Source organism: Ambystoma mexicanum, chromosome 13 (genome assembly GCF_040938575.1).
Source record: "Ambystoma mexicanum isolate Mex_15411 chromosome 13, UKY_AmexF1_1, whole genome shotgun sequence".
Taxonomy (NCBI): Eukaryota; Metazoa; Chordata; class Amphibia; order Caudata; family Ambystomatidae; genus Ambystoma; species Ambystoma mexicanum.
Window position 1 is genome coordinate 63,483,138 of NC_090938.1, and position 17,675 is coordinate 63,500,812.

The following is a 17,675-nucleotide window of genomic DNA, read 5'->3' on the forward strand; positions in this document are numbered from 1 at the left end:
ACATTAGAGCAGAGAGAAGTAGCGAGAACAGAGAGAGGTGAGAGAGGAAGGTAGAGAGGCGAATTCAGAACTGGAAAGAGACAAGAGCAAAGACATTAGAGCAGAGAGAAGTAGTGATAATGGGGAGAGGCGAGAGAGGTAGGGAGAGAGGCAAATTCAGAACTGGAAAAAAACAAGAGGGAAGAAATCAAAGCAGAGAGAATTGGCGAGAATGGGGAGAGGCGAGAGAGGTAGGGAGAGAGGCGAATTCAGAACTAGAAAGAGACAAGAGCGAAGACGTTAGAGTAGAGAGAAGTAGCGAGAATGGGGAGAGGCGAGAGGTAGGGAGAGAGGCGAATTCAGAACTGGAAAGAGACAAGAGGGAAGAAATTAGAGCAGAGAGAAGGAACATGCATAGGGGAGAAAGGGGGAAGATAGTAGTGGGACATGAGAGGTGGGGGAAAGAGAAGAAGAAAGCTCGGATGTGTTTGTGAGAGACGAAAGGAGTGAGAAAGTGGAAGAAGGGACATGGGAGAAGCATGGGAGGCTGAAAGGGGGGCACGGAAAATGAGTGAGAAATAATTCTGTGTTTAGAGAAGGAGAAATGAGGTACAGCAAAGGAAGAGGAAAGAATAGACGTGACACTAGACGGGCGGGAGAGAAGGGAGGGGCAAAGTCGGCTCATTACAAGCTTTGGCAAAGCCAGTCGTTTGGGATTCTGCATAAGCAATCGTGGGAATGTGCATTTGCTCAACACTGGCCAGCTGCTGCCCTCCTTTTCCTAGTTACTGCCATGGTTTTCTTTGCTAGTCTAATCCCATGCCAGGTGTTGCTATCATATACCAGCTGCGGTCATCAAGGCCGCAGGCAGTAGCGCCATTCCCAGGGATAGCCATCAAGGAGCTGGCCAACCACTCCATTCCCAGGGATAGCCATCAAATGCCCAGGTGCACACATCATGTGTCAGGGATTAGGAAGCTGGGGGGGGGGGGGGAATACAATGATGGCTTTCCAGTTGCTGCGCACCTGCACCCCTACGCTGGCAGGGCATCCCCGCCGCAGAGTGCAGGTGCTCCACAGCAATATACACACTGTGTGAATCTTTCCTCAAGCCCCTACTTTCCCACCGTCGGGCACACACACACTGCCACAAGAGTGTGGGATCTAGTACTTTGTCTGAACAGCCCAGCACAAGTATTATCATGTGCTTGGCAACAGTTAACAACTGATGGCTGCGAAACCCATCTGCCAAAACTAAAAAGGGTCCGAGTTATGAAAATGGCACAGAGAAGGGAATAAGAGCGCGGCGTTGCACACAAAGAAGACTCAGGAGAAAGTTAAAAGAGTGGGTGGACAAAGTGAAATCTTGGATCGATCAAAGGAGTGAGTGGAAAAGAAGTTTGGGCCAGTGGGAGAAAGCACTGAGGGGAGAAGACACGTCAGAGAATGGGAATAGGGGCCAAGGGAGTAGAGGCCAGGAGCAAACGGTGTAGAGGCCAAGCCATTAACGTGCAAGAGGGGACAGGAGCAAAGGGAGTAGAGGCCAGGCCATTACCGTGCAAGAGGGGACAGGAGCAAAGGGAGCCGAGGCCAGGTCAGTAACATGCAAGAGGGAACAGGAGCAAAGGGAGCAGAGGCCAGGCCATTACCGTGCAAGAGGGGACAGGAGCAAAGGGAGCAGAGGCCAGGCCATTACCGTGGAAGCGGGGACAGGAGCAAAGGGAGCAGAGGCCAGGTCATTAACATGCAAGAGGGAACAGGAGCAAAGGGAGCAGAGGCCAGGCCATTACCGTGCAAGAGGGAACAGGAGCAAAGGGAGCAGAGGCCAGGCCATTAACGTGCAAGAGGGGACAGGAGCAAAGGGAGCAGAGGCCAGGCCATTACGGTGCAAGAGAGGACAAAAGCAAAGGGAGCAGAGGCCAGGCCATTACCGTGCAAGAGGGGACAGGAGCAAAGGGAGCAGAGACCAGGCCATTACCGTGCAAGAGGGGACAGGAACAAAGGGAGCAGAGGCAAGGCCATTAACGTGCAAGAGGGGACAGGAGCAAAGGGAGTAGAGGCAAGGCCATTACCGTGCAAGAGGGGACAGGATCAAAGGGAGTAGAGGCAAGGCCACTAACGTACAAGAGGGGACAGGAGCAAAGGGAGTAGAGGTCAGGCCATTAACGTGCAAGAGGGGACCGGAGCAAAGGGAGTAGAGGCCAGGACATTAAAGTGCACGAGGGGACAGGAGCAAAGAGAGTAGAGGCCAGGTCATTAACGTGCAAGAGGGGACAGGAGCAAAGGGAGTAGAGGCCAAGTCATTGACGTGCAAGAGGGGACAGGAGCAAAGAGAGAAGAGGCCAGGCCATTAACGTGCAAGAGGGGACAGGAAGGCGTAGTGGGGACACACATTTAAAAATAAAGGACGCCAAAGCGAGTGAAAAAGGGAGAAAAAAGAACCATGGGCTACTCCAAAGATGATTTAGAGGTTTGCCAGGCTAGAAAGGGGCGAGGGGAAGGCATAGGGAATGAAAGTGAAAGAAAGAAAATAAGAAAGAAGGAAGGAACGAAAGAAAGAAAGAAAGAAAGAAAGAAAGAAAGAAAGAACGAAGCTTGAGAAAGAAAGAAAGAAAGAAAGAAAGAAAGAAAGAAAGAAAGAAAGAGAGAAAGAAAGAAAGAAAGAAAGAAAGAAGCTTGAGAAAGAAAAAAAAACAGAAAGAGAGAAAGAAAGAAAGAAAGAAAGAACGAACGAACGAACGAACGAAAGAAAGAAAGAAAGAAAGAAAGAAAGAAAGAAAGAAAGAAAGGCACACAGGACATGTTTACAAACAGCCATTGGCAAAGCCAAACGTTTGCACTTACATATGATCATGGTATAAGCAGGTGACAGCTGTCCACTGATGGCCGGCTGTTGCCATCCCATGCTCAGACCACCGAAGAGATATTGTGAAGCTGGAGTGAGAAGGGAAAGCACGCGTGCACGGCTGCAGCGAACCCCCGCCGCGCATGTGTGATCCGCTACACTCACTCTCCCCAGACCAGAGGAGCAGGCTCCCCCGCAGCATTCCAGGCACGGGAGCACCGAAGGACAATGCTAGCCCCGGGGCAGAGGGGCAACACCAGGTCTAACAGAGAAATCAGCCCGCCTCTCTGGCCCGCCATCTGGCACAGGACTGCCGCTGCCCAGAGGTGGCGGCGCCTCCCATCAGCCAGCATCCCGCCAAAACTAAATAATGCAAAGAAATAAAGACCCAAACAATTAAAATTAAGAGCATTGCAGAAAGGAACACCTGGTACAGGAAAATGGAGGCGTCTGCATAAAACCCTAAAATGCATTTATAAGCCTACTTATTTCATTAGCCAGTTTGGCCTGCAAATAGGGAGAGTGTCAAGAATTCTAGACACATTTTATTCATAATATCTAATGAGGCGCTGCTATTTTGTGGGCATTGTTTTGAGTTATAGCACACAACTCATCTATGCTTCAGAGTGATTAATGATCACACAACTTAGTCGGATAGGGGAGGTGGGATTATAAAATAGGTTCCCTCATTCCACAGCCCACCACTCAAGCAGTGGTCTTCATCAAATGATATGAAAAAAATAACCTTTTAAGAGCCAAGCAGCGGAAGAATGGGTGTAACACGTGCCACCCTATAGACTGAGCCTCCTGGAGGGGAGAATTGAAACCATGGTCATGTGTAATGTCGAAAGGGCGGCGTCAATTTGACTAAGCCTTCATCAGGGCGCCATTATATTGGCTATTGGCAAGGTTTGCTAGTCGCGCATGAGTCCATGCTGCGTGACCGGGCCCACTCCAGCGTTGCTAGGCCTTGCGCTGTCCTGGCGGAGGGTCAGTCACAAGGGTAACAGTCATGACCGTCCTACTCCTGCATCTCTGAAGCCTTGTGTTGTCCTAGCCCAGGACCACTCACGACCAGACCACTCCAGCATCTGTGGGCCTTGCATTATCCTAGCGGAGGTGACTGGCCTTCTCTTTGGATCATACGTTGGCCTGACAGCGGACCAGTCATGACCAGCCTAGTCCTGCGTCTGTGGGCTTCGGCTTTTCCTGGCGGAGGGCCAGTCACGACGGTCCTACTCCTGCATCTCTGAGCCTTGTGTTGTCGTAGCCAAGGACCAGTCGTGACCGGCCCACTCTTTGGACCTTACGTTTGCCTGGCAGCGGACCAGTCATGACCAGCCTAGTCCAGCGTCTGTGGGTTTCGCCTGGTCCTGGTGGAGGACCAGTCACGAACGTCCTACTCCTTCATCTTTGAGCCTTGTGTTGTCCTAGCCGAGGACCAGTTGCGACTGGCCCACTCCAGCATCTATGGGCCTTGGCTTGTCCTGGCAGAGGACCAGTGCGACCGGCCTACTACAACATATCTAAGCCTTGTGTTGTCCTGGCTGAGAACCAGTCCATCAGCCGGGCCGGATAAGCATATGCAGGAACCCTGGAAAAGTGGTATGGCTCATGGCTGTGAAAGCGGGCTGCGCTTTTCCTGCCCCTCCAAGAATGTGTCAGCACCACCTCTCCGACTCATGGTGACTAAGCGGACATTTCCCCTTCTCGTGCACTTTTGTTCCCAGGCAGGTCACATTTAAAAAAAAAAAAGTCTGTCTCGAGATTCTGATGGAGTGACACATTTCCCCTGGACATTCCAGGGCTTGCTGGCTACCTAGAGGGAATGGCTGTAAAGCGCTTTAGGAGATATGGGCTGCGAGCGGCAGACTGGGCGCTACACCCAGTTGGACTTAAGAAAGACCAAAAACCAGGCAAATCAACTCCATTGAGATTCATGTAATGTAGGTTTTACTTATTTAGGTTTTCATAGTGGGTGCTACGTTATATTAAGAGTATATTAAAGTGCGCCAGTCACAACCTTAGTGGTCTCACGGTGCCGAAGCTTGCCCGAAGGGTGGGGTGTTGGTCCCGCGCCAGGCCTATCCAGACTTTGGACTACGGAGGAATCGAACAGGGGCAGCAGAAGAGGAGTAAGGGATTAAAGATTACAAGTCACTCAAAAAAATGCCCTTAGAGCCGTGCAAAGCATTCCCAAAAGGGAGCATCTCACCCAGGCAAGAAGGGATGCTCCCTGCCGCCACGATGCCCAAAGGCTGCTTTGTGCGCTTTATAAATGTCAAAAATAAATAGATAGATACCTTAAAAGCACATTAACAATGTTTGCTGTATGAAAGGGAATGGGGGCAGGGATGGGATTGGATGGTTTGCATGTTCTGTAGCGTCAGTGTAGAGCAAGGGTTAATGCTTTTGCGTGCCAGCATATACACAAGTGGGCAGTTTCTAGTGCCGACATGGAAGTTCCAGAAAACACTAGAAATTCGACAATTTGTTTGGCGCATAAGCCCAGCACTATTTGCTAAGTGCATTCGCCTTTGTCTCCAGTTTTACCCTCGCAATTGCACTTCACCTCTCTGGTGGGGCAGAAACATGAGATGTTTTTGACAACGCCAGTAAGATAGCTCAGCAGGTTATGCGCTCGCTACTGCGATCTGAGCATGATCTGCAGGTCGCAGGTTCGAATCCCGGCAAGGCCAACTCAGCCTTTCATCCTTCTGAGGTAAATAAATGAGTACCAATATCAGTTGGGTGATATTGTATGTAAATATGTGCTCTGTAATGTGCTTTGGATTAAGGCGCCATATAAATAACACATCATTATCATTACAATGGGGCACTAAAACAAGGATCCAGGGTGAAACTATTTTGATAAGGGGGCAGAAACATGCCCACGTCTTAGAAGCCTTGTCTGGCAAAGAAACCTCAATTTCCACTCTTTGACTCACAGAAAGCTGTTAGAGTTGGGAGAACTGTCTGTAAAGCTGGAGACTGGCTGTGGAAAATGCTTGCTGCAACAAGCAAAGAAATGGGCAGACCAGCTGGGCCGAGCTCTCTTATGGTTACCCATGTCATTGAATGTGGCCGAGCTGGCAGCGCCCTGATGAAGGCACTCACCATGTGCTCAGGTGATAGCCCTGCTGTGCACACTCTCTGTTGCTGTCTTCTTCTGTATTGTATTAATTCTGCCTTTTTTAAAGTGTTCATGTGGTTCCAAAGTGCCTAGAGTAGCTGAAGGGTGACATATTGCCACTATACAAACAGAAAATAAATGAAATAAACATCTTTGAGGGTTCAGGTTCTTAAAGAGTTGGGGTGTCTCAGGTTTTTTGCCACACAGAGAACAGCCAGAGGTTTTGGGGTGCTGGCCCTCGTTGTAAATTCATTTCTAATTAGGTCCCCACCGCTGTGGAAAATACACAATCTAATAGGTTAAAAACCCTATTTATTTGGGGCTGCCGGTCCTTTTTATAATAAGTCAACCAAATCAGTCTCTGAAAACAAAAAGAAACTCAGAGCTCTCAATTTTCAGACCTATAAATATGTAAAAGAGAGCGGGGGAGGGGGGATTTTTAACTCAAACGGAGACAAGAAGGCCCCCACCCTTTTTTTGAGAAGTGGCAATTACATTTAAAGGAGTAATTCTGCCTCAGGAGCAGCTTCCCTGCACATCAAAGTGGAGGTCCCTGCTGTACTCGGCGCGCAGGGGGCCTAAACCGCATTTTCCGGTCTTAATCCTGCTTAATTAATGTGGCGGGCACCCCTTTTTGCTGGTAGGCCTTGGACATGTATCAACAAACCCCTAGTATGTAGCCATCATGAAGCGTTGCCGCGCCCTATGGTCCAACAGACAGGAACAGCAGCATTTTGGCCTTGACGACGCGCCAGGTCCACAGACTTTTCAATGGTGGTGGGGGGGGGGCTTCAGTGGACTCTTAACACTGTAAATACTTTTATTTAGGGTGGGCGACAGACCCCGATGCTGCCCTTACACCCCTTTTTAGTTTTTTTATGCATTTGTTTTTTTTTCCTTTTTTGATGTAACCTTTGATTATTGACCACAAAGTCAATTCTGCCTAAAGAGCGAATGTTCTGATTATCCCCCGTTACTATGGTCGACCTCAAGGAGAATAACTTTTTGTGGAAACTGGGAGAGAAAGGAATTGAGTCAGTAAACTAGGCCTCGGGGGAGCTGCCTTCTGCAGGTGTACTCTATCCCCTGTGTTCTTCCACTATCATGGAATACACAAATCACGTTTCCCTCAACAATCCTTCCAGGGCCAAAACATCTGTCGCGTTCATTCCCTTTTCACTGCCTCCCAAGACTAAGGTGAAATGAACACGTTCCGGCTCCATGAATCCAGTGCATATGGTTGACCAGGGCATTCGGCACACCTCACCCCAAAAGCCTACGGATACCCGAAAGCGCCCAGCAAACTACCGACCAATCTCCAACACACCTTTCATTGAAGACCTCCTTGAGAAATTCATCTACCGACAGCTACAGAAATTCAATGAAAACAAGAGCCTCCTTCACGAGTCACTTCAGAGATTCAGGTCTACGAGATGACTAGAATATACCCTCGGCCCAATACTCCCTCAGTGCACTCGTCAAGCTGGACATCTCTGCTCCCTTTGACACTACCACGGATTCCACTAAAAAACACTAGAAGGCATTGGTGTGCAAGGAATTGCCCCACGCAGCACTTTCTCATTCCTGCCAGAGAGGAGTGACACAGCGCGTGTGTCCCTTTCAGGACACATCCCCGCAGTTTGACCTGAAGAGTACCCCAAGGGTCCAGTCTCTCACGTCTACTCTGTAGCAGCTACATGATGACACTTCTGAAACCTTTCAGTGACTGAAGTCTCGCAGGCTTCAACTATGCAAATGAAATGCAAATCATTTAAATACTCCCAAAGAACACCACACACTTCTGACACCCAGCAGGTAACTCTTGGATGCCTGCAAAGCAAACATACCTAAACACAGCCCAATTCAAACATAGCTTCTGATGTTATGTATGTTCTATGGCATTTGTATAGCGCCTACTGTTATTGGTATGGCCTCGAAGAGCTGTGGGGATGTTCGCCCTTCGGAGGACCATAGTGTGGGACGTGAGATGTGAAGGAAGGATTTCTAAAATGCATTTGTGCATTTGTAGCCAGCGTGAAGGTAGGCAGGGAGTGGCTATGTCCCTAACAGCAGCCTTTAGACATCAGATGAGAGGATGGGCGCCGTGACAGATTGTCAGAGGAGTGGGAGAGTCTCGCAGACTGATTATGTGAACAGCTGGACCACATTATTCTTGGGACTCAGTTGTTTTCTATTCTGATGCTCACCACCACTGAACCCCACAGCAGTCCCCAGGCCAGACACGAAGGGAAGCTGATGCATGCCCATGACAACTGTCGGCCATCTTGTGGTCACAATAGACAGCAATCTCGCAGTAGAAACCCAGGTCAGACGTGCCCTCTGATCTTCCACAGGACGAGGGGAGTTTTCACACCTGTACTCTCAAGACTAGATTACGCCAGCAGCCAGAATACCCACTCACCTGACCACAAAGAGTCCAACATGCTGCAGCCAGACCACTCCTGACACTGAAAAGCGACAAACACATCACATTAGTCCTCTGCGCATTCAGAACTCTACGCATCACACACCGTGCATTCCACCACAGAGGCGTGCCATCCACAACAAAGGTATTCACCCACTTCCGGCCATTAGAAGGGCCTTGGTCCAGCGATGGTGCCAGGTGTGTACCTAAAATACCACGGAGGAGCTGCCTTCTCCTTCCTCTCAACCAAACCCTGGAACTGCCAAGCCAAAGGTGTCCACACAGAAGAAGACAACCTCACCTTCATAAAACCGCGACAACCCTGAATATTCAACTAACACTAGCACGCCCCCATCAGCGAACCTCCAAAAACATAGTACAACTCTTCTCACAGCAACTTCAATTCAATTAAGGGCGACGTAAGGGCATACCAACAGGAAAGCGACAGAGCTCCCTGACAAAGGCGATGAGGAGGATGGACTGACCCAGCTCAGAATCCAAGCATCCAGATTGGAATGGAGCAATTACTACCACAAACAGAAAACAGACTTTGCTAAGCACTTCACCAGATGCTGCTAATGACCTCACTCCCAGAGGGCGCCCTATGCTCCCCCTTCTTGTACTCTCACTTTGTTTACCAACTCTTCTCTCCAATTAACCTTATCCTCTCTAACATCTCCCACAACCTTACACTACGCACGCACGCACGCACGCACGCACACACACACACACACACACACACACACACACACACACACACTCTCTCTCTCTCTCTCTCTCTCTCCCCCCCCAAAACAGCCACCTCAGGCCTCAAAGTTACCACACCAACATACATTAAGGTATCAGGAATCTCACCTCTTCAGGTCTGACCCCCACCCCTACATCTTTGGCTTCACTAGACTGAGAGCACAGCCACCTTTCAGAACGTGGGTGCAGCCCTGCGGAGTCCCACAAACCTATAGAACCAGGTCGGCTTTCAAAAATGGGGTGCTTTCCATGTGCACCAATCAAAATCAGAGGGTTCGCATCTGACTCTGCTGCTATCGCGCTCGCAGGGGCCGCCTCCTTCGTTGGTTACAGGGCCATGCGCAGCGAAGCCGGCAAAATGTCCGGAAGGTGCTATACCCTGCAATGTATTGCAAAAATGACTATGCGCACACTTTGCCCCAGTTTGTCCTGCAAAAATACACTTTGCACGGTGTTGGCAGTGCAAGTCACTTTTCAGCAGTGCAAATTCACTTCGAACCGGGCAAATATTTCATGAAACGGGCCCTAAGTCTCTAGTTTGGGTGCAAGAGGAGAGAAATCCTACAGCAAGAAACATAGTCATGTAGGTGGCGCTGGTTAACATGGTATAATAACCAGTATTTTGTTTAATTTCAAGATTCAAAGTGCAACGCTGAATGGCGTCTCGTCCATTTGTATGTCATTGTGCCAGTAGCATGTATCATGCTTAAATGTTGGAGTGCCTTAACTTCTAAGCGCTGGGCCTGGGAATCGAACCCATGCTGCAAAGCTTTGTCTTGTTCCCAAGGTGAGCAACGCTGCTCTAACATTATGCATAAGATTTAGTCAAATATTCCTTCAGTTTTGCTATGAGACTTTATTTCGGTGTGGGTTGAGGAGAGGCAGCAGGGATCTGTATGGCACGTGCAGGTTATAGGTTCGAATCCCAGAAGGACTCATATAGGCTACAAATTCTTCTGAGTGCCATTGAGTGGGGTAATAGCAAGACAGACTACTTGCACCCTTCCAGATGATGCAGTGGTCTGAGGGTGGCGAAGGTGACTTTCCTCTCCGCGGATTATGGGTAGACCGCTGAGCCCAGAGGTATGGACATGGTACACTGTGTTGCTCTGCGGGCACTGTTATCGTGACTGGCTCCACTCTGCAATTTCAACACAGGTGAGACATCTAAGCTGGTAATTGGCACGCAAATTACCCGTCTGATCGGAGGGACCGCGGGCGGCAGTTCTGCAGGCCGCGTCTTGCTGGGCGGGAAACGGGCAAGGTGTGCCGAAGAGGACACTGTATCCAATGAAAGCGGAAACTCCACTTTCTGTACCTGGCAATCGCACAGTGCTCGGGCGCGTACCTGGCCAAAAAGGGCGCTACCATACATGAATAATAGTTGTTTTACATTTTGTTATACAAATTAGCAGAAATAAAAATAAAAAATAAACAATTTCCGCTTTGGTTGTAGTGTTTTTGACTAAACTAGATTTTTGTACATCTGTAACAAGTCCACTTTTTTTTACTGATTTTAGGATCCTTGCGTACTAAAGTTATAGAATGGGGCTGCCTGTAAGCACATTTAGTAATGCCCGGTTACAAAGCTTTTATCCTGTGCCAAGTCACCAGGGTAGCAGTCTCAGGGTGCGTAGATTTATCTGGTGGTTGGTGCATTTTGGCCTTACCCAGAGTATCCAGCTATAGGTTTAGGAGGAAAGCGAGTGAGGGGTAGGGCGGGGGCTGGTAAGAGGAAGGGAATGAGGGTACAGGCACCAAAGGTGACGGGAACTGGGAGGCAGAGCGGGGCAAGGCATTTTCCGTGGTAGCGCGGCCTTATGTGGAACCAGATACCTGGTCCATAGATCGGGACCGCAGAAAAAAGGCAATAGTCTAAAAAGTTTGGAATCAGAGGCACCATCTACAGAAAAACAGGGTCAAGTAGCAACAGGCAAGCAATGCCCAGCAGGGTGTGGGTGTGTGATGGCCTCGAGACGTGCTCACGCTGACCCCTGAAGTGTGCGTGTTTTTGTTTTTTTTTGGCCAGGTTTACCCTTAACCAGGCAAAAAATAACTCTGGGTATCCTGGGATTCTGGTTATTTTAGGACTCTGGACATACTTTTCATGACATTTTGTTGGAATGGGCACTGCCCATCCATACATAAGACGTATCTAGCCAGAGTTCCTCGTCAAACCACTTTACAATAGTCACGCTCAGGCTGGACAGGAAAAGATTAGCAAGTATACATTTTTTTAACTCCAATTACTTGTCGTTTTAGTGCCGTCCCTTTCCACCAATTACGTTTTCCCTCAAATTATGGACACAACGTGGGAATAAATAGGGGGCACATTTTTTTTTTCATTGTTGTTATTTTTGCCTTTCACTCCCATGTTCTCTCCCTTGCCCCATGGGCGCTTTAAAACACAATCACAAATGCACAATAAATAAATAAATAAATAAAGTAAATGTTAAATGGCATCACCTTTACAATAAAGTTGTCCATGGGCACACGGTAATGGCACAAAAGTACAAAACCACTGTAACACACAAGGTGTTTGGAATTGTATAATTAGTGGATACTAACTGAGGCACTGACAAGCAAGTCAATGAAAGATCTAGAAAACAATCTGTTGGGCGACCGCAGACCAGCGGACAACCGGATTGGTGGTCGTTGGAACCGTGCAACCGGAGGACGGAATCCTAAGTCAACTGCAGACAGCAGAAGATGTGGCCTTAGGGTTAACGTTTAGGTATAAAACCTGGAGAAGTTAGTTCGAGTCCCAGCTTCCACACTTGATCAAAATAAGGGTTCTGTGCAAATTCACACAACCTCGTTGGGCCTCAGCTCCCCACCTACAGAAACTAGGAGCGCTCAGAAGCAGCCTTTCTGCCACTATTAAACAACGTTTGGCCACAGGTAGCGTACGTTTAAAGTAGTGCTGGAAATGGAAATTATTTACTGTGGGAACCCATCGGCGACGGGGGGTTGTTTGTTTTCACCCTCTGATAAACATTTGCCTCTCAGAAGATTTATCTTGACTACCTAGAAAGGAACCCATGGGAGAAGTGTTTCCTGTACTATTGCTGGCATTGATTAAAAGGTGCACACCTTTTAAGCCTATAAAGCAGTCAATATTAGTTTTGAAGGTTGCAAAAGGATTTTTCCTGATTCAAGATCAGGGGAGATGTTTTTCCAGAATCCAGGATCTGGACAATTCTGGCCCGAATTCCAGCTTTGATTCAAACTTTTTTTTAGTTCTATATTCATGAATCGAGAATGGGGGCTGATCCAATTCTTGGCTTCCCCGTTGATGCAAGGTGTAATTTTGGGCAACTGACCGTTTGGCTTTCATTGCCTCTGGTGCATAGCCTGCACACAGAGGATGGGGTGGGAGGGGCGGATTGAAAGTGGCTGCACTGCTTTGGAGAAGAGGACATTTGATTTACGACTGCACCATGAACTTTCCAGCACCATGGCCCCAGGCCTGACACTGATTCATAGCGTTAGTGGGTGGGGGCAATGACTCTAGGATCACATACATGCGTGGCGCCTCCACACCCAGGTGTGGAATGCCCCCGAACACGGGGATGCAGAAGTTCTTTAACTCTGGGGGGCATAGGGGAATGGAGCTGAAAACCTGCTACCCATCCTTAAATATGGCCCAGCTTGTCTTTCTCGGTCTTAATGAGAGACTCAGAAAGGGAGGTTCGCAGAGACCGACTGCCTTATGCAGCGCCTCACAAACGTCAATGCACTAAGTCACACATCATGCGTTACTCAATCAAAGGCTTTTTTGAAGATAACTTCACTACGCACAATTTAAAGACAGCGCGGCAGAATGAGTGACCGACCAAGTAATGTAACTGCATTATGCAAGTCTTCTGTCATCTTCCTCATTCCGTTCACCATCCCTATGCACTTCTACCCCGGCCTATCAGTCTGTGACAATAACCATTCAGTTCGAAAATGCTCCCCATCAGAAATAATGCAGTCCAAGCCATCAGAAGGGGATCGCAGTTTTGGGGTTGCATTGTAAAACTCAGAAACTTATATTACAAAGAAAAGTGGGGTCTCTGATGGACCAGACACCAAGACACACTGCGCTCCTTTACCTACACCAAATTCCTTATTTTTCCAATGCTTATATTTCTAAGAGAAGACTTGGTGTGCTATACAGAGCCTGTCCCGCCAGCTTTAATAGTATAACCTAGAAACCATTCTCTTTGTGTCTCTGAAACTTCGTATCCGCCGAGTGTGCCTTTCTCTCTCTTACACACACACCACGCACAGAGGCATGCGCTCTCGAAGCATATTCAAGAAGCGCACATTTATACAAAGACACATTTTGTGTGCACGGTAATAATGGCCACACTACAACTGATTATTGCCTCTATTATCTGTGTATTTATTATATTTATCTGTTCTCCTCTGTTCCGCACTTTTCCCCTCCCCCTCTCCCATGCACTTGCGCGTTCTCAATGTCACTGGGTCTAGTAAGATCGTTGTTTTGTTCTCCCCTGTTCCCCTCCCTTGCCTTGTCGCGCTCTGAAACACTTGTGCACCAGCGCGATATAAATAAATGATCATATCATATCATATTGTATGCTGTGTTGCTTACATACCCTGCATAGTACGTATAGTGGAGCGCCATGTACTCACTATGAACTTAATGGTTTGTAGTCACAATCCCTTCACTATAGTAGTATGGTATGAGAGCAATAATATTTACACAAGGTCACACAGGAGTCAAGAGGTATTAGGGCACGTCAACAAGTTTAGGGCAAACCTCCACAAGCCAAACGCTGCCCAACACTGAAAGCCGCCATAATTGGTATCACATTACCCATGGCAACGGGGAGGAATGCGCTTGCCAGCGTTCTATGTGTACTGAAAGCACGCTGCTCCCCTCCAGGCCCTTCCTGCCCCTCCCCACCACCACGCTAACGCATATACCGCCTTCTCTTGCACCTTGCTAGGAATCTAGCTCAAAACTGACCTTTGACATGTCCTTGGGCTAGGAAAACCCACACCCCAGGCACGCAGTCATGACAACTTGCTCGACCACTCTTGAGAGCCCAACCAGGCTCCGGGCTCTTCTCCATGGCTAGGTTCTGGGCAGCCCTCCTTCCTACCAAACTCTGATTAACCTTAAAATAATATGCATGTCCACATGGACTCAACATATCCAACATGGGCATCAATTCTTACAAGTCTGTGGAACACGCCTCAATGCAGCATGGCACAGGTCCAAGGAAGCACTAGCACCTCCTGAAAATGGCAGTGGGGAGCACCCACCGGCAGGGCTTACCTTCTTCAACTTGCCGCTCCGGGTGCCTACGAAGACCACGCTGTAGTCGTTATAGACGTAAGAAGCCACCGAGGTCATGCGGTCACGGCTCTCCGTGAAAAGCGGCACACCCTCGACGATGGTGGATCCACCGAGCGGCTGGTTGATATCCAGGCCGCAAAAGTTGTCATCGATGGGGACAGGCTGAAAAACAGAAAGGGGCGTCGTCAACATCCAAGAGTGTAGGGCCACATCATAAAATGGAGTGGCAGGCGTTTCCCTCCCCTACTCCACAGCACATCATCAGTCACGCACAATCTCCCACTTTATTGAAGAACACAGGGGCCTCATTCGTCTCCCCGCTGAAGCGGTCCCAACATTATCTGTGGACTTACTTAGTAACTCTTAGACCAATGTTCACCTACTGCAGGCCTGCGTTGGGTTCAATCGGGCTACCCCCTGTGACATACAGAGCTCCATAAGAAAAGATACTCATGATTAAGGCCCTATTAAAGATAAGGGCAGCTGCACACAGGAGGGATCTCAATGAGTAAGTCCCTCAAACACGTGACCTTCACGGGGTAGATTGAAGAATAGACCTCAACCCTGAAGGACACATACTCGTATCGTCAAGAAATGCAGAGGGGCCGTAACAAGACTGGCTTCCAAGATCCTCAACTGGGGCAGGAGGGCAACAAAGTGGTTTCTTTAACAGTTGACCAGGCATGGGGACCATTGGGTAGTAACTGTATGCTTGGAGAGATAGACGCAGGGAAATGTGGGTGAGTGTACAAATGCTTGGGGAGGTTAGACATCTGGAGGCCCCAAATAGAGAATGCAAGTCTTGCAGATTACATCGCGAGGACTGCGTTCGGTCCCAGAGTTCATATCACCAACGTGCTAAAGGCTAATCGAAGACCTCAACAGAGGGGCGACCACAATGTTACATTACGTAAACTCATTGTCTTATGAAAAGAGACTAGGTTCTCTAAAATGGTGTGTAGTGATGGGAAGGCTTTAGGACAACAGGGATATGAGGATATGGGTTGGATATGCATCTGTATAGTCAATGCACGGTATGAGAAAGGCATGTAGTGTCCTCAGCAGCACTCTACAAGGGTCGACGGCAATCCGTGGATACGGAGGCTCGTAAGGCACTGGGGCACTGTAGTGAATGCAGGAAACTGCCTGCTTGCAGATTGAGCGACAAAACAGTGACTTGATTAATAGAAAAAGGCTAGGGCTCAATGGCACTGAGTAAGCAAAAAATAAATGTGCAGGCAAAATAATGTCAATAAGGAACAAAGTGGCCAATCTGGGCGGTAGCGGCAGAAAATAGCGACTCCCAAACAACATCTCTTGACCATCACCACACATCCACTGTTTGAGGATCCTTTCAGATACAGAACTTCGACTCTAAGATGCGCGACAACATGACACAGCAGTTGACCGCTTAAAATCTACGCCCAAGACGGCCACCACGACAACAATCAGCAGTGTCGTCTCAGCCCTGTGGTATTTTGATACAAAATTGGGCAACGTTTGTGTTGATTCACTTGCGGCAAATTGCAGGTTCAGCTCTGGTTTCTAAAAGCCAAGTCATGCGACAGCTACCCACAAACATGCATACACCAGCAACCCACAAACACATTCAAGGAAGTGTGAAATATGTGACTTGGGTTGATCCCAGGACTAGTGTAGCTTTGCGAAGGCTTTGAGGTGGAAAACACAGGAGCAGAGTCAGACTCCAGCCCGGATCCACCCAGGTGCACGCAGAGGCCAACAGTATAGCACAGAGAGGACTGAAGGAGAACATGGTTAGGAAAGAGAGAGAGAGGGAGAGGAAGAAGAAGAGCCGGAGAATGGGAGGTAAAGGTAGACGAGAGAAGGAAAGAAAGATAGTGAGTGAATGAAAGAGACAGAGATGGCAGAAAAGTGAAAGAGGGACATGATGAGAGGAAGAAATAAAACTGCAGATAGAGTGAGACAGACACAATGAGAAAAGTGAGTGGGGAGAGGGTGCTGATGATATAGAAAATAGAGAAACCAGAGAGCATGAAGGAGAGACAGATAATACAGAGGAGAGATTTGGGGAAAGACAGAGCAAAGGACAAGGGAACAAGAGAAGGAAGAGAACACTAGACTGTGAGAGAAAATGTCAAAACAATCGAGGGAGAACAAAAGAGAGCTCGAGAGGAAGAATGAAAGAGGGACAGAACTAGACAAAGTGAAAGAAAGAGTGTGAACATGGAACAGAAAAAGAAGCGAGAGAAAACTAGAGGCAGAAACAGAGAACGTGAATGAGAGGGAAAGATAGAATGAAAAACATAGAAAAAAACAAAAATTTAAGGAACGAGTAACCAAGACTGAGAAAGACCTCATCAAATCCTCGAAACAAAGGCATGCACCAAACTTTTCTGAATGCATTTACTATGTTTGAGCAGAGAATGCAGCGCATGGCAGTCGGCTGAAAAACACATAGCCATATTAAACTGTGCTCTGTCTTTGGGGCTACGGGCAGTGTACTGTGAAGGGGGACACATTGAAGCATGTAAAAACTTAAATGGCAACGTTTTATACTTTGTATGTTCTGTATCACAACGTTCATGCCCCTTTCACCAAATATTTGTTTAATGGAATTGGTTCTTCCACTCCTTCGGGGATACAAGAGCTCTGATATTGTCTTCCCAGGGACCGCTCTCTAGTTCCTCTATTTTGCCTTGGACGATTTCGCAAGGCTGCCTGACATACGGCAGTCTTTGCTCTTTTTTGTTCGGTTCATCTCCAGACACGCCACAGAATCTGTCTCAAGAATGTGATCGGGCCATCCACCTTTTCTAGTCTCGCGTCAAGTTTCAAAAACCACCTAATGGAAACTCCAAGTGGTGCTCTTTCCAGTTTCGCAAGTATTTCAATTTTCTCCATTTTTGAAAGACAGGAGGCAATTGGTTACATGTCGCTTGAGTGTCCTTCCTGCCACGAAAGATGTTTTAGCCTTAAAGAAGTGTGAGATGACATTTCCAGGATGTTTTTATGATCTGTCTGAATGATGCACAATTTTACTATATCACTTCTGTATTTAGGGTCTTCCGTTACCTTCTGGCTTTTACAAAGGACACGAAAAGAGGGGGCCACTGAAGAACACTGATCTTTTCTTGCCCATATCTCCCAATTGATTTCCTTAGCTCCCTGAAATGGTGGAACCTATTTACTCAACTCTACCTCTGAAAACTGCAAAGGCCCTGCTGTTCCCCCTAAGCACCGGCCTTAACTG

General features: G+C 48.1%; 1 protein-coding gene across 1 annotated transcript in view; it reads right to left on the reverse strand.

Moving 5' to 3' along the window:
- Window positions 1-17,675, reverse strand: part of PLXNA2 (plexin A2) — a 568,789-nt gene that overhangs the window by 415,146 nt on the left and 135,968 nt on the right. The window contains exon 3 of the mRNA XM_069633272.1: window positions 14,423-14,605. Coding sequence (XP_069489373.1) covers window positions 14,423-14,605 — 183 coding nt within the window. The remainder of the gene's footprint in view (window positions 1-14,422; window positions 14,606-17,675) is intronic.